General features: G+C 46.2%; 1 protein-coding gene across 1 annotated transcript in view; it reads right to left on the bottom strand.

The window, feature by feature from the left end:
- KDSR (3-ketodihydrosphingosine reductase) overlaps positions 1–22,589 on the bottom strand; it is a 39,616-nt gene extending 17,027 nt beyond the window's left edge. Inside the window, exons 1-6 of the mRNA XM_032422746.1 lie at positions 22,439–22,589; positions 17,434–17,523; positions 14,912–14,968; positions 10,580–10,645; positions 10,289–10,384; positions 3,309–3,500 (exon numbers count right to left, since the gene is read on the bottom strand). Coding sequence (XP_032278637.1) covers positions 3,309–3,500; positions 10,289–10,384; positions 10,580–10,645; positions 14,912–14,968; positions 17,434–17,523; positions 22,439–22,546 — 609 coding nt within the window. The 5' untranslated portion in view covers positions 22,547–22,589. The remainder of the gene's footprint in view (positions 1–3,308; positions 3,501–10,288; positions 10,385–10,579; positions 10,646–14,911; positions 14,969–17,433; positions 17,524–22,438) is intronic.
- Positions 22,590–24,938: the final 2,349 nt, after the last annotated feature.

Below are 24,938 nucleotides of genomic sequence, written 5' to 3'. Positions count from 1 at the left end.
TTGAGGGGCTACTGTGTGCTGATACTGGTCTATGAATGAAGATCTGATGTCAGCAATTCAGAGAGAGTCTCTGCCCTCGTGGAGCTTATGGTCTCCTGAAACTCTGGGTCAAATAATTGGTAAAAATCGAAATACACCAAACTATATCTTCACTTTCCTTTAATCAACTAATCCCATAACCCCAGCGGAAAAGGAAAGGCAGTTAATTTGGCTTTGTGCGTTCTTGCTAAGACAATGCTGACTCCCAGAGATCACCACTTTCTCTAAGAATTAATAGGCCGGGACTTCACTAGCTGATTCCCCCGCTGACCTTACCACTGTGTGTTTGCCCTCCTCCCTGCTGACGGACCGTTCTCCGTCCTCCCACTCTGCCCACTACCCTCCTTTTGTCAGTTTCTTCCTTCTCCCTGGTCTCCATTTCAATCAGAAAGCCAACCCTCTGCTCGAGAACCAATTTGTCATCAAAATAATCCCACCCAAAATGTGTAGTTCCTAATTCCATCAAAACAAAGGGCGGGGGGGGGTGCTGGAGAGAGAAGCAGAGCTGTGGAGGAGAAGCGCCAGAAGGTAAGCTTCAGCTTCCTTTTCACCACCTTCGAGGGAGGCACAAAGACTAGTTTGCTTTTACTTGGTCTCTGCTACCACATCTTTGGCTATAACCCATGTCAGAAGTCTGCTTTCCAGGGGCACCTGGGAGGCTCAGTTGGTTAAGCATCTGCCTTTGGCTCAGGTCATGATCCCAGCATCCTGGGATCGAGCCCCATGTGGGACTCCCTGCTCAGTGGAGAGTCTGCTTCTACCTCTCTCTCTCTCTCCCTCTGTGCTCTCTCCCTCTCTCTCAAATAAATAAAATCTTAAAAAAGAAAAAAGAAGTCTGCTTTCCAAAAAAATTAACTTTTAGAATCTTTAAATCATATATTTATGCCTAAAAGACCGAGTTAAAGAAAAAAAAAAGACCAAAAAATGCAACGAAGCATTCTTTCAAACGTATTCATTATACACAGAACATTTCTAGGGTCCTACTTTAGTTTGTAGGGCAAAGGGTAGGGTGGACAGGAAGGCTTAAGAGTTAATTAAACCAAAAAGGATTATCAAAAAGTACTTAAGAGCCTGAGCAATTCTATAAGATCTGTTTCATGCACGGAAAAAACCTTGGCAAAGCCAATGGAATTATCCAGGTTTCTAAACACTGCACCATACGTTTGTAGGGAAACAATGGTTTTGATGCAAGTCTGCTATGAACAAAGCTAGATTTTGATTATTGAATTTATTTCCCTCGTGGTACATGTTAATTTCATTTTGTGTTTACGAGGGGACACATTTCATGGAGTCTAAATATGGACTGAAGTCAAGCAGACTTCAAGTCCAGACCAGCTACAAGACGCGTGTGAATCATGCTTGTCACAAAGACGCTTCAGGGACTCTGTCCGCACTAGCAACTCACTTTCTTTTTCCCTCTTCTTTAGTAATGTCTCTGTTCTACCTGAAGTGAAACCAGGCCACCCAGATTACACACTTTGCCCTCAATTAGTGAATCCTGAAGTAGTTCTGCAAGACACAACTTAGGAACAAAAAGCCCTAATAAGCAGATTTTTCATTTCCAAAATAGTCCTTCCCTTAGCAGGTGTCTGAGACCAAAGTGGAGGGCTGAGACAACTAGCCAGATGAATCTGGCAACTTCTGACCTGAATTACAGACACATCAGCTGCTGCTGAAGATAGGCAGAGGGAGCCAGCAGGCAAGGACTTCGTTACTATTTTTGTTGCAAAATAACGATCTGGCTTTCAGCAACTCAATGAACTACTGAAAACTCAGCGTTCTTATCTGTAAGGTGGCAAAACAACATCTGCCACACATACCTCATAAAACTGTTATAAAAGTCAAGTGGTTATTCGCAAAGGGGCTCTCAAAGTAAACATTGCAAAAGAAATACTGGTATTCTTGTTTTGAAATTTCAGTCATATGTGCCTCATTGGCTAAACGTATCATAATGACCCATTATTAAGAGCATTAAGCAAGTTGATAAAAAGGAAATTTGGGGCTGGTTCCTTTTTGATGAGCATGGCATAGTCGACCAGTCCCTAAGTGGCCCATCAGGATTGTGTCACTGACTGGACAGCTCATGTGTACTGCAATGATTGTCTAATAGCTGGGTGGTAAGGCACTCTGTCACACACCATCGAGGGCTCTTCTGCGGATTTTCTAAATCAGGGGTCAGCAAACTATGGCCTGTGGGACAAATCTGGCCCCCCCCACCTGTTTTTATAAATAAAGTTTTATTGGAACACAGCCATACCCATTCATTCACCTATCGCTAACGGCTGCTTTCCTGCTCTCGGGAGGCTGGAGGAGTTGCGACAAACACCATCCTCCCCTCAAAGGCTAGAATACTTACAAGCTGGCCCTGACAGAAAAAATTTGCTAACCCCTAATCTAAATCAGTAAACAGAATCCCCAAATCACACTCTTACTAGGAGAAGGTGGGTCACAGTGAATTAATTCTCTTCTGGGCTTTTAACATCACGATGTGGCGTTATATTTCAGTCTATATCACAACAGGAAGAATTTTACCTTGCCTTTTCGGTGTGTGAATTGGGATAGATATGTGTGGTGCTCTCTAAGCATCCCCACCTGACAATAGTGCAGAGGTCGGCTTCACACGATCGAGGCTGTGTGAAGGTTGTCACATCATGACAAACACTTATTTTGATGCTAATCCTCCTTCACAACATGCTCTATTAACTGGGAAAATAAAAAGCGTTCGCTCTCATCAATATTTCTTTAGGATATTAAAATGTAAGTATCAGGAGAGCCAAATGATATTTTTAGTCCAACCATCTTGTTTTTCAGAAAAGGAAACAGACCAAGTTAAATGATTTGTCTAAAAGCTGAGAGCTAGACAGTAGGTGATTTAAGCTTTTCCCTCAAACACATGCTAAGTTTATTATCCAGTCATAAAGGACACATCTTCTTGTTATAGGAACACCTCTAGAGAATAAAATATCTGGTTAACCTGATACATACTCACATAGTATTAGGCCAAAAATACCATGTAAATATAGTAGTACTTTGTGTATTAAATTAAGCAAGCAAAACACCTCACACCCATTTGGCTTCTATCATAATCTTTATGCAATGAAAAATGTTAACTGCAAAATGCAAGGGTTGAGCCGATTCTCTTTCACTGATGTCAAGTCTACAAATGTCTAATTCACTGCAACAACATGTGTAAAGTGGCCACAAACTAAAGGGGAACACACATTGCTGAGTTAGAAGATAGAAATATAAAAATTGAACACAGCATTTACCTCCATCTGCAAGGCTTCAGCCAATCCCCTGATGGCAAACTTGGATGAAGAGTAGGCCGTAAAACCGAATAATCCCAACTGTCCTGCCTGGGAGGAGACAAAGACGATCCTGCCCACCCGGCGCTCCTTCATGGTGGTGATTACTGCTCGGCTGGGGTACACGCTGCCTAGGTAGTTGACGCTCATTAGTCTCTGCAGGGAACAAAGAGCCATGCAAGAGGTGAGCAAGGTCAAAGCCTCGAGGCTGCGCTTCGCAGAATTATAAATCTGTCTGCTCTCCAGATTTGAGTTCTTCAGTGGAGCCCAAGTGACTGGGAGCCCAATGGATGTGCTGAAGGCATGAATGATGAGATGAGCCTGTAAATGAGCCATGATGCTCACGATCTACCATCTGAAGCCTCTTTCAATCTAGTCTTGTATTCTCACCATGACCGCAGTGATGTCTTTGCTGAAAACTGGCCAGGATTAGTTTTCTCCTTACCAAAAGTACACTGCGTCTTGCAGGTAATACTTCCAGAAAGACAGTTTTAGGAAAAAGCCCCCAGATATTTCTAACCCTACTAGTTCTAAGCTACAGAAAGATCATAAAGAGACTAGGACAGTGGTTAACAGCATGGACTGTGGGTTGAAGCCTTGGCTTGACCATTTACTACCTATTTGATGATGAAGAAAGTCAGACACTCTACTTATTTCTGCAGCTGAACCCAGGGCTCATGCTGGTACCAGCTCAGAGGGCTGTTGGAAGAACTGAAAGAGGAAACACAGGGCAAGAGGCAGCACCTCTGACCCGCAGGAAGTGCCTGACCAACGCTGGCTCTTAGATTATGACGGGTAAGAGCTTACATAGGTACCGAGAGTCTACTTCCCCTTCATCCTGGGAACTCTTAAAAACCTTATATTTTAACTTGGAAATCTAAAAGTACTTGCATCAAAATGACTCTATATTAAAAGTCTTGGAAAAATACTAGATCTATCAGCATGTGAAACCAAACACTTCATTGAGGAACTTTGAGTCAACCATGGAATGTTAACTCTACAGAATGTTACGTAGCTTTTAGAGATGGTGACCAGAAACACCAGGAGGATGGAGGAAATAGTTGTTCTGCAAGTTTAAAAAAACATAGGACATACAATACTATATTTACACTGTGACTGTAACTAATTCAAATAGCAAATAAAAGTACACGTGCACAGGCGCTAAACGAACTATAGAAAACTGTAAGTGATAGTGGGGCGCCTGGGTGGTGCAGTCGGTTGAGAGTCTGACTCTTGATTTTGGCTCAGGTCGTGATCTCATGGGTCATGAGATCGAGGCCCATGACAGGCTCCACGCTCAGCAGGGAGTCTGCTGGAGATTCTCTCTCCCTTTCTATCTCCCTCCCCCCTCCCCCCACGCTCTTCCCCCCCCCAAATAAAAAAATAAATAAATTTGTAAGTGATTGTGTTAGGATGCTGGGATTCCCACTTTTCCCAAAATGTCTTTTAATATCACTACATTACTTTGATAACAAAAATGCTCTAAAAAAGTACTGAAAAAAGACAGCACACTGAACCCAAGTGTTAACCTCAGCTCCCTTCAGAGATCCCACTAAAATCTCAGTAAAAAGATAATATTTTTTTTATTTTTTTAAAGATTTTTTTTATTTATTTATTTGAGAGAGAGAGAATGAGAGACAGAGAGCATGAGAGGGAGGAGGGTCAGAAGGAGAAGCAGACTCCCTGCCAAGCAGGGAGCCCGATGCGGGACTCGATCCCGGGACTCCAGGATCATGACCTGAGCCGAAGGCAGTTGCTTAACCAACTGAGCCATCCAGGCGCCCAAGATAATATTTTTTTTAAAGGCCAACAGCCTACAGGAACATAGACAATAGGAAAGAAAATAATAGCAAGAACATTCTAGAAGCTGAAAAACAGAATGGTGACCGATAACGAACTTAGCAGAAAGCTGAATGCTAAGCAAGGAGCAGAAAAACTGAAAAGCAGGACTGCACCAGAGAACCCCCAAAGGCTCGAACAGCACCAAAAGCACCTCTGGGGACAGGAGGCTAGGCATGGGCCTAAAAGAGAGGTGTATCAGCTAAAAGTCTGTCCATTTATTTATTTATTTATATTATTTCCTTTTTAGAGAGAGCATGCGGGGGTGCATGAGTGGAGCAGGGGAGGGGCAGAGGCAGAGGGAAGCCAGCGCAGAGCCCAATGCGGGCTCGATCTCAGAATCTTGAGATTACGACCTGAGCTGACATCAAGAGTTGGATGCTTAACTAACTGAGCCACCCAGACGCTCCTGAAAGTCTGTTTAAAACCTAGTCAGACAGATCCACAATTATAATTCGAGATTTCAATACCCCTCTTTCAGTCACTGAACAAGGGCACACAAAATCAGTCAGGACACAGAAGGCTTGAACAACATCTCAGCCAACTGGGCCTAATCGACACTGACAGAACACTCTACCCAAAACAGCAGAATGCATGTTCATTCCCGCACACATGGAACGGCCACAGGAGAGGCTGTATGTTGGGCCAAAAGCAAGCCTCAACAAATTTTAAAGGATTCAAGTCATACAAAGTATGTCTGCTGGCCACAATGGAATTAAATCAGAAATCGATACGGAAATTATTTCTGGAAAATCTCTCAAATATTCAGAAACTAAGTAACACACTTTTAGATAATCCAAGGGTCAAAGCAGAAATGAAAAGAGAAATTATAAAATATTTGTAACTGAATTGAAGTGAAAACACAACATATCAGAATGTGTAGGCTGCTGCTTCAGCATCATTTAGCTGGAAACTCATGGCACAACCACCTGCATTTGAAGAGGAAGACTCTCACATCGATGACCTCAGCTTCCACCGAGAAAACTATAAAAAGAAGAGCAAATTAAAACAAGTATGCAGAAAAAAGGAAATAATAAAAATAAGAGAGGAAATAAATGAAATAGAAAACAGAAAAACAACAGAAAATTAATAAAACCGAAAGCTGGTTACTGAGAAGATCCATAAAAGTGATAAATCTCTAGTCCCACTGGTCAGGAAAGATAAAGGACACAAACTATCAATATCAAGAATGAGAGAGGTGCTATGACTACAAATTCTATAGATATTAAAGGGGTGATGAAGAGCATACGATGAATAACTCCATGCCAATCAATTCAATGACTTAGATGAAATGGACAAATTCCTTGAAAGACACAAGCTACCAAAGATCACTCAAAAAAGAAATAGATAAGAAGATACAAATGTAGGGGCGCCTGGGTGGCTCAGTCTGTTAAGTGTCTGACTCTTGGTTTCGGCTCAGGTCCTGATCTCATGGATCGTGAGATCAAGTCCTGCACTGGGCTCTGCGCTCAGCGGGAGTCTGCTTGGATATTCTCTCCCTCTGCCCCTTCCCCCACCTAGTTCTCTCTCTCTCTACCTCTCTCTCTCTCTCTCAAATAAATAAATAAAATCTTAAAAAAAAAAGATACAAATGTAGCCCCACATCTACTAAAGACATTGAATTAAAGTTAGAAACCTTCCCACAAAGATAAGCTCAGCCTTCACTGGTAAATTCTGGCCAACATTTAAGGAAGGATAGTATCAATTCTACACAAATCCTTCCACAAAAGTGAAGAGGAGGGAATACTCCCCTACTTATGCTAAAAGGCTAGCATTACCTTTACACAAAAATCAGAAAATAACATTACAAGAAAAGAAAACTCCAACTAATGTCCCTTAAGAACACAGAAAGGATTAATAGCCAAGTGGGGTCTAGCCCAGGAATGCAAGGCTGGTTTAACACTGGAAATTAATTAGTGTAACTCACCATATCAACTAAAAAAGAACTCTGTGATCATCCCAATAGATGCAGAAAAAGCACCTGACAAAATTCAACCTCCATTCCTTATAAAAACTCTCAGCGGGGCACCTGGGTGGCTTAGTCGGTTGAGTGTCCAACTCTTGATTTTGGCTCAGGTCATGATCTCAGGGTCGTGGGATCCAGCCTCCTGTTGGGCTCCACACTGGGCGTGGAGCATGCTTAAGATTCTCTCCCTCTCCCTCTCTCTCTGCCCCTCCCTGCCCCCAACCTGTGCATGCTCTCTCTCAAAAAAACCAAAAACAAACAAAAAATCTCTCAGCAAACTAGGAATAGAAGTTTCTCAACTTGATAAAGGGCACCCACCCAAACACAACAAAAGAGAACAGAACTACAGCAAACATCATACTTAATGGTAAAAAAAAAAAAAAAAAAAATGTTTTCTCCCAAGATCAGGAACACCACAAGCATGTCTGCTCTCACCACTTCCATTCTGTACTAGATGTTCTCGCCAGTACAATAAGGGTACCCAGATGGGAACGGAAAAAAGTAAAACTGTTGCAGATGACATGATCTTGAATGTAGAAAATCCAGTGAGCACCAGAATTAATAATGGACTTTAGCAAGACGGCAAGATCAACACACAAAAATCAACTGAATTTCTCTACATTAGCAATGAACACTCAGAAACTGACATAAAAAATACCATTTATACCAGCATCAAAAAATAGGAAATACAGAAAAATGAGGTGCAAGACCCATACACTGAAAACTACAAAACACTGCTGAGAGAAACAAAAGAAAATTTAAATAAATGGAGATATATCCCACATTCAAAGGTTAAAAGACTCGATATTGTTAAGGTGTCAGCTCTCTGGATCTACAGAGTCAAGGTCATCCCAATCAAAAAGTGAAAATAATTATCACTAACAACTACAGGTAGATAAAGCAGGATACAGCTCCAAGAATCCAAAAGAAAAACGATTATACAGGAAAATTAAGAGAGGTGCACTGGCATTCCCGAAGACCACGTCCAGTTGCAGTAATTCCTGGGACGGCCTCATGGACTCTGCACCTTGTCGTACCCGTGACTCAGACTTATGGCAGTGAGAGGGCACGAAGCACAATCAGCAAGGGCAAAAGGCACCTGGGGCAGAGCCCAGAGGAACCAGGCGCGAGTTTCCAAGAGGCCTCTCCCCGGGGAGTCACGTGGCACGTGCGGAGGTCCTCCAGCCATGAGCTGTAACCACACACTCAACCATCCTGTCCAGGGACCCCTGTGATGTGAACTCTGTGAGCCTCAGTCAAGTTCAAAGGAGACAAACAAACAATCAAAACAAAACAAAACAATCAAATAAAAAAATGAGAGAGAATTCACGTTACATGGAAATGAACTCTTCTCTTCAGGAAACGCATCAAACCCAGCAGTGTGGGTTCCAGCAGGACTTCCGGCCGATGAGCACAACCCAGGCCTTGACCAGAACACCGCAGGGGACCAAGACAGAGGAGGGGGAGGGCAGAGGGGCAAGTACTGGCCGGAGGGGGACGCGTCCCTCCTGGGAAGGGTGGCCCGCTACCTGCGTGCAGGGCAGCCGGGAAGAGGCCCTGTCCCTGGGACAGGGACAACAGGCTTCGGGTTACCAGTCCTTTCTTTTGAGAAGTCTGGTTCTCGCTGGGGCGGGACCGCTTCCAGCGGCCGCTAACAGCCACTCAAGCTGCTCAGTGCTGTGCCCGTCTCCGTCCTCCGGCCCCTCACTCCGAGTTTACCCACGACTGCCCCGCATCGCCACCTCCTGCCCGACTCCCGCTGACACCTCCCACACAGCTCCCTGACACAGCAGGCAGGAAGACCCTGTGAACCCCGAAACGCGGGTCACACTGCCGCCTGACTGAGCTGAAGCCCCTTCAGAGGATTTGGACTAAGCCAAATTCCCCATGGTGGCCTTCGAGGCCCCAGGACTTCTGGCCCCTGCTCCGCTCCACATCGCTCCAGAAGCTGACCCCTTACCCCCCAGTCTTCCTAATCCTCCACCCCCCCTGCCCCATACAGGCCTCCTGGTCCGTTCCTTGAGTCTGCCCTGCACATTCAGTCAGGGTGAGTCTGCGGAGTCCCCCTCTGTTAGCCTCTCTCTCTCTCTCTCTCTCTCTCACGTGCACACACACACAAGCACACACTCATGCACACACACACTCCCTCATGCTCACACCTTTCCACACACACGCACACCTGACTCCGCGGGCCACCTCCGAAGTCTCACCTCACTGGGTCACGCCTAGGCTGATACAACTATTTTCCCCAACTGATTCTTAACCCAGCTGTTGAAATCATCTTCAACATCTCCCTCTGATAACTTACGGTCAAGGCGTGCAGGCCAAGACAACCGCCTTTTATGCCGAGTTGATAAAGGAGCCTTAAAACACTCGAGTCCCAGAGAAGGCGCCCCTCTGCTTACAGCTGCATTTGGACGCTCCCGACTGGACTTTAAATCACAGAGCTTACAGCGCCCTCCCAGCCCGCCAGAAGCAGGGTGTCTTCATTACTCCCCTAGCACCCTCCTCCACGAAAGGGGGATGTAATCGACCTTCGCGGAGTAAAGCATGCAAAATCCACTATTACAGCGAAGGCTAACGGAGCATGAAGGAAAAGAGAGTTGATACCATGTCAACTAAAAAACCGTTTTGTACTTCAGAAGGATTGCAAATCTGATGTCCATTTATTTAGAGCTGACAGAAATTACTAAGAGACGCTCCCTGGCAAACCTGTTTAAAAATGTAAACCAAAATAGGATGCGTTATCTTTTTGTCTTGATTTCAGAACTCCAAAGAGTCTGCTCTTGAGCTTTTCTGGTTTACCACTGTTAAAAGCCCTGACAATCGAGATGAAAATCCAGCATCTCTTGGCTTACAGAGAGCTCTCTTGAAGAGAGGACCTTGGTGAATCGTCACCATGATGCATGTCCCATTTTACAGCTAGGGAAACCAAGGTCCAGAGACTCGTCTAAGCTCTTAAGGTTGGATGGTCATGGTGCTGGAACCAAAACCTCATCCAACCTTCCCCTAGCCTTATAAAGCTTCTATAAATCTGAATGTGTTTTATCTGTTTCGTTTGCAAAGCCTTCCCCTGTGGCTCTGTTCTACTTGTAGTGTATGAGTTGCCCAATGAGCAAAAAAGCAAATGGCTACTTACTTCAAAAGTACTAACTTCAAGATCTTCAAATTTTCCCGAAAGTGACATTCCTGCACAGTTCACAAGCATGTCTACTGGGCCCAGTTTCTCCTGTGCCTGGAAAAATTTATCAGAGCAGGCGTTAAGAAAAAGAAGAGAAGAATCAATTTTGTGGCAAATCAATGCCAATAAATAAAGTCTATACAACTATTAAGGCTACAGCGATGATTTATCAGTTCCAAGGCACACACCAAAATGGGAAGAACCAACTGAAAGGCAAGTGAATTAATTCCAGTTAGCCCAACCTCTTACTTGTTTTATGACATTCTCTACTTGGCTGTAGTCTTGAGATACGTCAACTGATATACAAAGCACCACCTGTTAGGAAGAGAGAAAAAAAAAAAAATGATCAAAGCCACGCAGGTGTCTAGAAGTATTTTTTAAAGAATTTTTTTAATGTAAAGACGATTCTTGCCAAAAGCTAGGAAGTCTGCTTTTGTAGGCACAGATTGCATTGTTGGAAATCTGCTGAGAGCGCAACTGCAGGGCCTAATTTTCTTGGCAGTTTTCACAGAAAACTCTCTTGCGCAAACGCAAAAGCATGTCTTAAGAAATGTTGGTCAAAGTACACATTTTCAGGCATAAAATAAAAAAAGTTCTGGGGGTCTCGTGTACAGCATGGTGACTACCAACAGGAATACTATATTGCATACTTGAAATCCACGAAGGGAGTAGATCTTAACTGTTCTCAACACACACACACAAAATAACTGTGTGAGGTGATGGGCGTATTAATCAACTTGAGGTGGCGAGCGTTTCACAACGGAAATGTGGATCAAATCATCACACTGTGCCCCTTAAACACATACAATTTTTGTCAGTTATATCTCAGTAAAGCTGGAAACAGAAAGGAAAAGAAATGTAAAAAGCTCCTCTTGGAATGCCTCTGATCCACAGTGACCGAGAGCAGGTCTGAGATCACGTGCGGCCAGATGTGGGGGGAGGCCTGGACCGCAAGGAGGCACGTGGAACTCTAGGAGCAGGGCCATGCTCTGTGTCTGGATCTCAGTGCTGCTTTTACACGTGCACATATCTGTCAAAAGCCATCAAACTGTACTCTTTACATGGATGTGGTTTACCGGACATCAATTATAGCTCTGGGCGTTAAAAAGAATGCATAAATTACATAAAGAATAAATAAAGTGTACATAAATTGTATCTTAAGTTGTTAACATCTTAGGTCGTTAAAAATAAAAACAATAAATCTAATAAATAAGCTTAAAAAAATACTCCCCTTGGAGCAATCCCAGGGCTCTGAGGGCCCTACTGGGACTCCAGAGCGTCAGGTGATAAAGAGATAAGCAAACAATACCTACTCACAAAAGCCACCTTAGCTTGAGTCCCGGCTCAGAGCCTGAGCCTGGTGGTCTTTCAAGGCCAAGGGTCGATCGGGGCCTGTGGGAGCTTGAGGTCCCCGACTCTGGACTGACCGGCCACTCACAGGGGTCAGCAAAGCAAGCCGCAGAGCCCAGCCGGCCCAAACCTGGCCACGCTCAGGGGTTCAGAGCACAGAGATGGCAGGAAGAGCCCAGCCCGTGCTGGCCACGGATAACAATTCCATTCAGTCTTTGGAAAGGAAGAAGGGAAGTAAGGGAAGAAGGAAGGAGGGGGGGAAAAAAGCACATATTTCCGTGCTTACTTTGATAGAAATTTATAAAATAGCAGTTCAGAATACTAACGGGGACTAACAATGAGCTATTGTTTTAATTTCCCTTTTTGGATCATGTTTTCAAATCTAGAGCTTAACCTCTGACATTAGAATGTTCTGTGTGCCAAGGGCGGGGAGGGGTCGCGGAGAGAAGCAGAAAGGCATTTCACGACTTCTCCGTCTTTCCATGAGTTCTTCTGGGTGGAGAATGGCTGCCAAGCTAGGGGCAGACAGAATGAGTGTGCACAGGAGGGCACGTCCACATCCACACACGTGCCCGCGTGCGGCTGCAAGTCGAAGGGGGTGCAGTGCGGTGGAAGAAGCGGGCGCAGGCTTGGCAGGCCAGGCTTCCAACGCTGCCCCTTCATTCATAGCTGGGCAGAACCTGCTCCAGGAAGGGTGTCAGAAGCGAGTGACGACAAAGGTCCCTTCCAGCTCTGAGAAGATACGATGTGGGGAAGAAAGCCACGACGTGAGAGGTGATTGCCTTAGAATCTGATGCGGCAGGCAGGAAGTCTTATTTGAGGCAGGAAGGAACCCTATCCGAATGATCTAAATTCCTAAGAAAAGGAAATGCCCCCTTCACAAATGTAATAACCTGGAATATTCCAGAGGAGCGGCCCTTGGGTTTTATTCCTGTGATCGGGATTTTTATATGAGTCTTTTTATACAGTATTAGATCATTTACTATAAATAAAAGCTATCCCACAGACAAGTAAAATTTTAAAAAAAAGGGTTCACAAATCACCAGGAAAAGTGTCCACAGGGGACTGCTTGTGCTAAGCTGTGCAGCAAACCCCTTCTGTGCTGGTAGAAGGAGTGAGCTCCCTCTGGCCCAGGCCAGCCCTGCCTATCTTCCCTTCCCCGATGCAGATGGCAGGAACTCGCCGCATGACCTACAGCCTTCGGACAGCAGAGGTGGGCGCAGAAGTCATGGTGAAGAAGTCCAGGGCACCGAGATGGTGCTGACAGCAGGCCTGGCCTTCAGCCAGGAGCACATGAACTCCGTGGTTTTACAGGATACTTCTTTCTCTATCAGAACTTACACGAATACGAAAAAAAAAAAAATGGGGAGATTTGCCAAGCTGGCAGCTTTCCAATGTTCACAGGCTTCAGAGAAGGGGGCACAGAAGCCAAGGTACTGGAGAAAATCTCACATGTGTACACAAGGAGATGTGGATGAGGACCTCTACCTGCGCACAGAGCGCCAAAGCAGAAGACCTGCCGACAGCCCACGCACGGGGAAATGACTGCGTGCACTGTGGGTACCTGAGACTCTGTTACAAAAAATCAGGCCGATTTATTTTTCATGACATGGAAAGCTCTCTAACATATTTTGGAGGGGAAAAAGAGGCAATTAAAACTACAGTGAGGGGAATCTGGGTGGCTCAGTCAGTTAGGCGTCTGACTCTTGCTTTCGGCTTGGGTCATGATCTCGGGGTGGTGGGATCGAGCCCTGCACCGGGCTCCACGCTCACTTGGCATGGAGTCTCTTGAGATTCTTTCCCTCTCCCTCCCCCACCACTCCTCCCCCTGTGCTCGGGCACTCTCTCTCTCAAATAAATAAATAAAATCTTTTTAAAAAAATAATTAAAAAATTCAAAAAAAAAACCTACAGTGAAATATCATTTCAAACCCATCCGAAAAGCAAAAATTAGAAAGCCTGCCAATACCAAGTGTTGGCAAGGATGTGAGGCAACAAGAGGCCCCGAGCACTATTGGTGGGCATGTACCCGTTCCAGTGAAGCTGAAGATGCATGTGTGCTGTAACTATTTCTCCACACTTCCATTTCCAGGCACCGTCCACTCTCGCACGTGTGTGCAGAGACATGGAGAAAACCTTCAGTAACAGCAAGAAATAAAACTAACCAAAAAACTGGAAACGAAATATCCACCAACAGTAGAACTGATGAACAAGAGGTCTTCTATATATATCCAGGAAAACGCTATCCAGCAGTAAAAAAATGAATGAACTATGACTTTAGGCAGCAACACAGAGGAATCTCAAAAGCAGTATCCAGTGAAGAGATCAAGTTGCACAAAAATACCTAAAGAATGATGTCCTACAAATCTACACAGACAGAAAGTAGATTAGTGATTGCCTGGGGCTGTGGGGGTTGGGAGGAAGTGGGGAGTGACAAGGTCCAGACTTTCTTTACAGGATGACAGAAAGGTTCTAAAACCGATTCTGGTGCTGGTTGAGCAACTCTGTGGCTAAGCCAAACGTCACTGAGCTGTACACTTTAAATCGGTGAGCTGAATGGTATGTGAAGAATGCCTCGAGAAGGCTGACAAAAAAAATAATGATGCCATAAAGTTCAAAGAGACGCAGAAATAAACAGTATATTATTTAGGGTCACGTGCACCATCTAGTCAAATTATAAAGAAAAGCAAAGGACGAATCAACATGAAAATCAGGTTGCGGGCTGCCTCTAGGAATGAGACCGGAGGATATGGGCAGCTGATATGGGCTCCCAGGGGGGTTTCAGGGGCCCTAGTAAATCTCATTTCTTAAGCTTGGTGATGAGTGTCATAGTAACTTGTTATTATGTTTTATACTGAAAGATACATATATGTATACACACAACGTTTTATTCACCCAAAAATGCCATAACCCCCCCAAAAAATTTAGTACCCCTTTCCCCTTAAGTGTTTGTATGAAGTTACCTTAAATAAATAACTGAAATAAAATCATCTTCTAGAAAAACATTATTTGATCATTGGTACGTGGAAGTCAAAGTCTGTACATTTTTGGTAATAACCTGAACTCACAGACAATTTAAATGATTTTGCCTTTTTAAAAAAACAGTCTAATATGTATTTTAATTAGGAAAATCCTACAGGCTTTATGTGAACTATTCACAGTTGAAATAACACTTTCCTTTACACAGCTGTGCTGATTAGTACAGAAAATGTATCACGAAGACTGATCATACCTGTTTATCATTAATAGAGTGCTTTTCAATTTCTTTCTTTGCCTGCAGCAGCTTGTCCTGAAAGCAACAGAGCACAATTAGTTCTGGTGATTGTCTATTTGTCTGCTTGTTTGTTTAAATGGGGCAAGAAAGCAATTATTTGTGTAAGTATTTATTAAAGTCTAGAAAACACGCACGACAGCACCTTTATTGCATCGCTGTGGGCCACAGTCTATGAAAGAAAGAAGCTGTGAAGTTATGCTCGGCTATGATTAAGTGATAGCAAGCGTTTTCTGAAAGATAACAGAAAAATAAATGAACTGCAAAATCCCAATTAACAGTACTAATTGCTGATGGGCACCATCTCACTGCTAATAAATGTTTTGATCTGACATTATGTAGTTGTGACATAAAACAAGAACCACCACATGGTCGTGCAATGCTTCCCAAACTTCAGGGTTCGTGTGATTCCACGTCAAGAGTGCTTTCGTAAGAGACTGTCCAATATTTTCCTCCTCTCCCATAAAAGCAAATATAGTAAAAATCACCTTTTAGATAGATTGAGAAAACCTAATCCTGGCTACTTTCGAGAATAATCTTAAGACAAGCAAAGCCACCCTGTAACTGAGAGATTCTTCCAAGGTCTCAATTTTGTTTGCTTGACTCATTTTTCAACAAGAGAGATATATCAGTTTACAGTTCTTAATTTGTTCTAAAAGTTGTAATTTAAAAACATCAGGATAGCTAGAGAAGAACAAAAAAGGAGGGGAATCTTTCGGAAAGACACGTGGGTGTTCCGAACGTGGATGTGTCTATAATAAAATAATATTCTATTAATAGACACACACAACTTGCCTTGTCAAAATTGGAATAAACAATTATATTAGAAAATAAAGAATTTCTGGAAGCCAGAAGGCTCATCTGCTCATTCACGTCTAGCAATGCAAGGACCCACAGAAAGAGCTTCTGAGCACCTGAAACATGGGGCCACCCCTGGTTCCTTTTCACCTATCTTCTTTCAAATATCAGCACTGTTTAAATTTCACATAATGCCATTTTATTAAAGTTATGTTTTCTGGATGCCTGGGTGGCTCAGTCACTTAAACGTCTGCCTTCGGCTCAGGTCATGATCCCAGGGTCCTGGGATCGAGTCCCGGATCGGGCTCCCTGCTCGGCAGGGAGTCTACTTCTCCCTCCGCCCCTCTGCCCCACTTGTGCTCTCTCCCTCACAAAAATAAATGAATAAAATCTTTAATCAAACAAAATAAAGTGACGTTTTCCTTCCCATCAAGTGGCTTTGATGCCAAAGCGAATTCATTATTAGAGATGTCAGGACACAAATGAGAGGAGGTACCAATTCTGCCTTTCTTGATTTTAAGAAGAAATCATGAACATCAAAGCCTAATTGTGTGCCAATATTTAGGGCGCCTGGGTGGCTCAGTTGGTTAAGCGACTGCCTTCGGCTCAGGTCATGATCCTGGAGTCCCAGGATCGAGTCCCGCATGGGGCTCCCTGCTCAGCAGGGAGTCTGCTTCTCCCTCTGACCCTCCCCCCTCTCATGCTCTCTCTCTATCTCATTCTCTCTCTCAAATAAATAAATAAAATCTTTAAAAAAAAAAAAAATTAAAAAAAAAAAAAAAAGCCTAATTGTGTGCCAATATTTAAACATTTCCCCCCGAGGCCCTCCATGGCAGCTGTGCACCCCCACCTGAGTGGTTGGTCACCCCACTGTTGCCCTCCTTTGGCATATGTGAATCCAAAGTCCCCAAGCAATGATGCCACGCTGGTGTCCCCATCCCTCCATCAACCCTCCCCTCATGTCTTCATTCTGCAACCCTGTTTTGAGCACCCGCTGGGAGCCAAGCATGACGCCAGGCACGGAACAGCGGCAGGTGGCCCATAACACAGGCATGGTGGCCTCCCCCCCACCCCACCTCCCTGGAGCCAGAGGCCTCCACAACTGTTCGTGTGAATCCAGTGTCATTGCTTTGGCTGTGGAAACAACTTTGTCAAGAATAACAGACCCCGCGGGGGGTGGGGGGCACGAAAAGAAAAGAAAAACAGACCCTGTGTTGACTTGACACGGAAAAACAGTTTTGCTGCAGTGCTGGGGAGGAGCAAGACTCCCCTGTGGAGTCTGGGTTTCATTAGAGATGTACATCATCTCGGTAATAAGCAAATTACAGAGACACCTGCACGCCCTTCAGGACTCGGCTATCAGCTGGGCCATCGGCTCTGCCTTCTCCTGCGGGCAGGTGGACGCCCTCCCTGGCTCCCTGCGGCCTCTCCCATCGCCACCCGCAGCGCCTCTGAGGTTGCCTAACAGCTGTCGAAACTAAATAAATATTTGTGGAACTGGCCTGACTTCAACCAAGAAGTCTTTGCCCCGAATCTGAGAAATAACCAGTGGTCCAAAAATCACACCTGGAACCAGAGATACGAGCCATTTCTCGCACAGGTTCCGGAATCCCAGGACACGCACACCGCCTCTCTGGCTAATCCAAAGCCGAGTAAGGGAGTACCAACACGCCCAGAAGACTTACCTCATTTCGTGCCACCAGAGTTATAAACGCTCCTTGTTTATAGCACTCGATAGCAATACACTTTCCAATGCCACTGGAGCCTCCCGTAACCTAAAAGCAAAAATAATAAAATCTTCTTAGCTCTTGAAATTGCCCTGCTGCGGGAAGTTTATTTCACACAACTATGATGAGCTCTAAAACCCAATCTACAAGAACCAGATTTTTAGCTATTGTAGTTTCTTCGTCCCAGACTTAACGAAGGAAGTGCAGACATGAGAGATGTTACTGTCAGCGGGTCCTGCTGCCGATTGTTTTCGGTACTGAACTATAAACTGCACACCTATATTTTTCTGCATTCACTGGAAGGAAAGTGCCCTATAAATTGAGCTAATAAATAATACATTAGTCTACCTCTGGTTCCAAATTCAAATGAATCTTATTTCCTTACTGCATATTTCTTATATGACTCTCTCCACAAGAGATGCGAAGAAGAGCTACCTGCACAGATCTAATATTTTCCATGACCACTTATTATAAAAGAAATACATGATCACATGGAAATATTAAAAGGCAAAGTTTTCCTTCTTGTACTATTCTGCCCCTCACAATCTAGCTCAGCCCTACCGGCTGTCTTTGAGTTCCACGCTCCCTCCAACCACAGGGCCTTTGCACATTCTATTTCCCTGCCAGAAATGCTCTTCTCCCCTCTTTTCATCCAGCTGGCACCCATTCACCCATTAAATCTCAGCTCAGGGGCACCTGGGTGGCTAGGTCAGTTAAGCATCCAACTCTTGGTTTCAGCTCAGGTCATGATCTCATGGGTTGTGGGATCCAGCCCTGCTTTGCCGGGCTCCGTGCTCAGCGGGGAGTCTGCTTGAGATTCTCTCCCTCTGCCCGTCCCCGCCCCCCAAATAACTAAATCTTAAAAAAATAAATAAATCTCAGCTCAAACATCACTTCCTCAGGAAAACCTCCACTGACTGCCCCTTCCCTAACCTCAACCCACTTTTCAGCACCGCATCCTTTTTCCTTTACTTTATGGCACTCACATATTCAAACAGCCATGCATTTATTTGTGTGATTATTTGATTCATGACCATCTCTCCTATCGCTGCCTCACACATGCCATAAAAATACCAACTCCATTTCTGCTCCCACTACATTCCTAGCACTCAGCACAGTGCCTGTATATAGGAAGGACTCAATAGATACTTACCTTCGTAAGGCAATATTATCTTTCCAGGCATTTTTCCTATGCAAATTATATAATATGGGGCAAGAGAGTGGGGGCCCGGGGTTGTCAGGTGAAGGAAGTGGGGAAATATCAGAGAGGCATCTGACCTTACACGGTATCATATCCTACTTTAAAAAAATATATATCTGGATGCCTGGGTGGCTCAGTTGGTTGGGTGTCTGCCTTCAGCTCAGGTGATGATCCCAGGGCCCTGGGATCAAGTCCCACATTGGGCTCCTTGCTCAGTGGGGAGCTTGCTTCTCCCTCTGCCTGCTGCTCCCCCTGCTTGTGTGTTCTCTGACAAATAAATAAATAAAATCTTTAAAAAAATAGGATAAAAAATACATATCAAAATATGTCAAAAAACTAAAAGGCTTCACTATATTACATTAAGGAGCTGTATTAAAACTTAGTTCACAATTTCCCTGTAACAGACATTAGGATTATTTCAAATATTTTACTGTTAGATATAAATCATGCTGTAGTGAACATCCTTGACCCCATCTCAATGATCTTAAAATTATCATAAAGCCACTCCTATACAATGTACCAATCTCCATGGATGCTTAGGCTCCCCTAGTTTTCTTTAGCCCCAAGTCCTCACCATTGAAGAGACTTCCTTGGCAGATAATTAACCAATTATCTCCAGAAGGTTACTGTAAAAATCTACCTGCTGCCCCAGCTAACAGATGCCTCTGAGGAGCTCTTCGCTGCTGAGATATTTCACGGGTGGCCTTGGCTTTTTAATTCTCACCAGCCATTCCAATTCCATAGTAATTAACAGGCCCCTGGCCATCGTATGATGGTGTTGCTACTGCCTCGATGTCCCTCCACCCAACATCCCCTGCATACCTACCTATCCAAATCCTACCTAGCCTGCAGAGGCCAGATCCAAAGTCCCCTCCTCCAGGAAGCTTTCCTGACTCTGTCACTCAGTCCTGTCCTTTGCCTATCACTTTCCACTCTGTGTACACGTCTTAGCTCCCTGACCAGACTGCAAGCTCCTTGAGGATGAGCACCAAGTCCAATTTATCTCCCCCACTCTGAGCACAGAACCTGGCATAAGCAGTTGCTAAATAAGTACTCAGCCTACATTAATTTGCAGAAATGGTGCATGGTTCCATTTCTCCGAAAAATACAATGCCGAAAAAAATTGGAAGTAAAGTCTCCCTATTTGTTATTCGATAAATCAATGGAAGTTGAAGTTACGAGGTTACTGATTAAACGTACATGCTCTAAAGTGCTATTGCTGTGATTGCTGTCCTTTTTCTAGACTGTGATAGGTAAGCTAGCACACAGCCAAAAGACCGTTCAACCTGATCACTTCTAAGTTTATTCCATAAGAGCAAGGGTAAGACTTCAATCTTTCGGTCCTAGCTCGTGAGAAACTAACCTTCTAACGAAGCTGATGCTTAGAAGGTATCTAAGAATATTCATCAGCCAAGTCCAGGCTGTGTTATTCTGAATGGTAGAACAACACGGAAGAGATGGCTGAGAAAGTGGGAAATATGAATGCAGCTGCCTGACAATTGGTAAACTGGGCCCAGATGTGGGACACTAAAGATAACAGCCTAATTTCCTTTCCTTATCACTGCGTCTTAACAATTCAATGCAAAATATTATTTAAATGTTACTATCTCTTTCATCACATCATACACCTCTTTTTTTTTTTTAAAGATTTTATTTATTTATGAGAGAGAGAGAGCACATGAGAGGGGGGAGGGTCAGAAGGAGAAGCAGACTCCCTGCCTAGCAGGGAGCCCCATGCGGGACTCGATCCGGGGACTCCAGGATCATGACCTGAGCCGAAGGCAGTCGCTTAACCAACTGAGCCACCCAGGCGCCCACATCATACCCCTCTTATTGAGGGCAAGAGACAGGGTGGTTTGTGGCAAGAACTGCTCCCAGCCATCTCCAAAAAGGAAGGACCTGAATTTTCCAGTTCTCCCCAAGTCGATTAAACAGGTTTTAAACCTAAGTACAGATCCTGTAATACTTGTGCTGCTTTATCACTGTCATTAGGGAGATAACAGTAGTGTATGCGAACTGTTCTAAATAGAAAACAATAAATAATTGTGACCTAAGTCTGTTCATGCTTTCACATAAGCAGACATTCTAAATGTTAGCTCCCTCTAACACCACCTGGTCCGGTCCTAACAAATCTCAAGAAAAAGAATGGTGCTTTCCCTCATCTTGTGACATTAAAAAAGAAGACAGATGGTGACATCATGTGAATTATTCATGTCATCCTCACATTATTTATAGTGGCGTATTAAAATGGGATGGTGAAAATAAGAAATTTTCTTAGTTTACCCCAACAGACTGATTATCTTACTGGTGGCCTGCGGCACAATGAAGCTGGAACGACTGGAGTCAAGGTTAAGCGAAACTCCCTTATAAATACCCAATCGAAATGCTCATTCCTGCTTTTGGCTTTATGTTTCCTTCCAAGTTAGGCTCTGCAAACGTAACTTCTGCAAGATTCCAACTTTTAAAGCCATGCTTCTGAGGCAGAAGTTCTCTTGGAGAGGTGACACTTTCAGAATTTGGCCTCACTGTAAAGTTTGGCTTCTCTCGCTCCCTTCCGAAATGAATTTACACTAACCTCATCTACCTTGCACATCAGGAACAGCAGGAGTTGGAGACATACTAATATTTTTACAGAGGGCAAGGTAAAGAAAAATACATTTTCTCATTCACAAATGCTTGTCCAGATTTAAAGCCCACAAAAATAACCGACCAGCCCAGCCCAGACAGCTCGGTGGGGAGGCTCCACCTCAGCCGAGACACGCATATGGCACCTCCGGCAGGATTTGTGCTGCCCGCTTAGGAACCAACTCTCCTTATTCAACAACCTCCCACCTCGGGTGCCTCGGGGTTGTGAGATCCAAATAAGAAAACCGAGGAGAAAGCCACAGCGAGCGGCTGTGCTGGGCGCAGGTGAGGAGGCATTCTCTCTCAGTGGAAGGAGGGTGCTGCCACCTGCAGAGAGGGGACACTAGCTTCCGGTAAGAAACGAACCCAACCATCCGCGCCTCCTTCATCCCTCATACGCTAGCAGGTCGGTGAGCTCGTCCATCTGCCCCTGAAATGCTGGCAGAGCTCGGCCCTGAAACAGCAGTCGGCCGACCCCGGGCTGAGCTCCGACAGACCAGCAGTGTAGACCCGACAGAAGCGTCCCGACACCGCTCAGCCCAGGACCGCCAGCCCCCTGCGTTCGGGGCGGTTCCCCGCCCTCCCCGCCCCCCGCCCCAGGTGAGTCACTTCCTGGATTCCTCTGGCAACTGCTCTTTCTGTCACTCGCACAGGCCGTCGTCCCGGTCCCAGCTGCCTCGGGGGGTCCCGGCGGCTGGGACCCCTTCTCTGCCGCCCGCCTCCCCGCGACCCGGCCGGGACCGCGCGCCTCGCCCTGCGCGGCCACCGACCGCGGTGTCCTTGGCAAACTTTCTCAGCCTCTCCGCTCCTCAGTTGACTCATCGGAAAACCGAGCGCAAAAATATCCACATCCCACGGATGCCCCGGGGATTAACGAGCGGCTCCCGAGCCACCGGGCGCCCCGGGACCCCGCTCTCCGGCCCCGGCGAGGGCCAGCTGCGGCGGAGGGCGGGTCCCCGCGGCCCCCCGCAGGGACGGGGCCGGGCCGCGCGGCGGCAGGTGGCCCTCGGCGGAGAAAGGGACGCCGGCGGCTGGGCCTCGGTCGCGGGCCGGCGCGCCAGGGGGCGGGCTCGGGGCGGCCGAGCGGGCCGGGCGGCGGCGGCGGCGGCGGCGGCGCAGCAACAGGAGGCCACTCACCACCACATGCGCCCCGGGCAGGGCGAGGGGCTTGGGGCTGATGAGCGGTGACACCATGTAGAGCAGCAGCACGAACGCAACGAGGAAGGCGGCCGCCAGCAGCAGCATCGCTCGGCGGGGCCGGGCCGGGCCGGGCGGGCGGGCGCGCGGGGCTCGGCGGCGCGGCGATCACGCGCGGCCGCGCGCAGCAGGAGCCGCTGTTTGGGTTCGCGGCCGGCGCGGGGCGGGGCGGCGGCCGGAGGGGAAGAGGCGGAGCCGGCCGAGGGCGCGACCGCGGCGGGGCGGCGCTTCCCGGAGGCGGGCACCGGGGGGCCGGGGGGCTGGGGGCCTGGGGGCCCGTGCCCGAGCTCTGGGACGCGACACGCGACCTCCCGGGGGACGGGGTGCCCCCGAGCGCCCTCCCGAAGGGCCGGGGGGACGCTCCGGGGTGGGGTCGGGGTGCTTCTTAGGACCGCGGAGGCCGGTTTGCAGGCCTCCCGGAGCTGCGTCTGGGGCTGGGAGCCGCTCGGGCCCGGGTTCCGCCCTCGCGCCGGGCGGCCGCCGGAGCCGGGGGACGCGATCCCGGGCGCTCGGAGCCGCGGCGTGGGGCTCGGCAGCCCCTGTCGCACTGTGCGAGCCCTGAGATCAAGCCGACGTCCCGGCTCCATGTCGGGCCTTCTCGGCGTCCTCAGAACTTGGTCGCAGCCCACTGTCGCGTTTCACAGCCCCGGGAAAGCCTTGCCGTGGAGTTTAAAAAGCCACTCTGATCGAATTTCCTTGAGCTTAAGAGTTCATCTCCTTTCCCAAGGCTGCGTTCAAAGCAAAACAAAACAAAAACAGCTTTGTTGAGCTCTAATTCACATCCCATACAATTCACCGATTTAAGGCGCATAATAAACGGTTTTTAGCATAGTCACAGACTCCGACCACCACCGCGATCAATTTTAGGACATTTAGTTACACACACACCCCTAAGATATCTCGCACCCATCAGCAGCCACTCCCCGATTCCTCCCAACACCGCCCCCCCTCCCCCCCCGCCCAGTCCTAGGCTATCACCCATCTTTCTGTCTCTGTAGATTTGCCTAAGCCGGATATTTCATATAAATGGAATTCTGCAACATGCAGCCCTTTCTGTCAGGCTTATTTCATATTGTTTTCGAGGTTCACCCATGTTGTACAATACAACAGTACTTCATTCTTTGTATCACCAACTTGTATTCCCTTGTATGAATATACCACATTTCATGTACCAGTTCACCAACTGATGGACATATAGGCTGTTTCCACTTGGGGGCTATTAGGAATTCTGCTGTGAACATTCATGTACAAGATTTTGTGTGGACATATGCTTTCATTTTAGGAGCAGAATGGCTGGATCTACGGTAACTCTATGTTTAACCAGAGCTGCCAGACGTTTCCCAAAGCAGCCACATCATTTTCCAAACCCACCCACAATGTATAAGGGTTCCTGTTTCTCCAAATCCCCACCAACACTTGTTATCATCTGTCTTTTTAATTATAGCCTTTCTAGGGGGTGTGACGTTTCCTTGTGGTTTTGATTTCCATAAGGTACATAGATTTGCTTGCTTACTTGCTTTTCCTTTCTGTTGTTGTTTTTAGAAATATGAAAGAACTCAGGGGCAAAGGAATTGATCTATTTTTTTCTTCTTTCTTAATTTATTGCCCAGAGTTAGGCAAATGACAAGGTTTGAGGGCACAGTCCCCAAGACTTCTGACACCAATTACAAATTTGGGGGTTGCCCCCAAAATGAAAAAAAATTAAAAATTAAAAACAAATTTGGGGGTTCCCAAACCACCTTCACTTTTGATAATTCTCTGGAAGGCCCCACAGAGCCCACAGAGAGCTGTTACTCTCATGGTTGTGGTTCACGACAAAGTCAGCTAAGGGAAGAAGTACAGAGGGCAAAGTATGGAGGCCTCCACATGCAAAGCTCCGGTTGCTGCCTCCCATGGAGTCAGGACATGTGACCCTCCCAGCATGGGTGTGTGATAGTAGCACGGAGTATTGCAAACCAGGGAAGCTCATTTGGTGTCCAGATTGTACATTGGAGCTTCCATTATGTAGGCATGATTGACTGCACATATGGCTGAACTCAGTCTTCAGGTCAACCGATGATGCATGATACAACTTTCCACCTAAATCACATGGTTGGTCTTTCTGGCATGATCAGCCCCACCTCAAAGTCCAGATTGGCCTGCCCTCATCTAAACAAAGGCACTTCTATCAGGTATGGCACAGATTACCTCCAAGAAGCCAAAGACAAAGGCTAGACCTTCTCTTGAGGCAAGCCCACATTCCTGACTACACAGGCCATTCCCTGGCCTTTATCCAAAGCTCTCCTACAGCAAAACAAATATATGTCCTAACATTTGGAGGAGGCAGGGTAGAGTAGGAGGCTCTTAACTCAATTTCCCAATAGATTTGACCAACAATATCAGTAGTACAATCTTACTGATAAGCCAATGTTATACCACATCCCACCAGATGGGCAGTAGA

Source organism: Phoca vitulina, unplaced genomic scaffold, assembly GCF_004348235.1.
Source record: "Phoca vitulina isolate PV1807 unplaced genomic scaffold, GSC_HSeal_1.0 scaffold27, whole genome shotgun sequence".
NCBI lineage: Eukaryota > Metazoa > Chordata > Mammalia > Carnivora > Phocidae > Phoca > Phoca vitulina.
The sequence above is the reverse complement of the archived record's forward strand: the minus strand, read 5'-3'. Positions and strand labels throughout refer to the sequence as shown.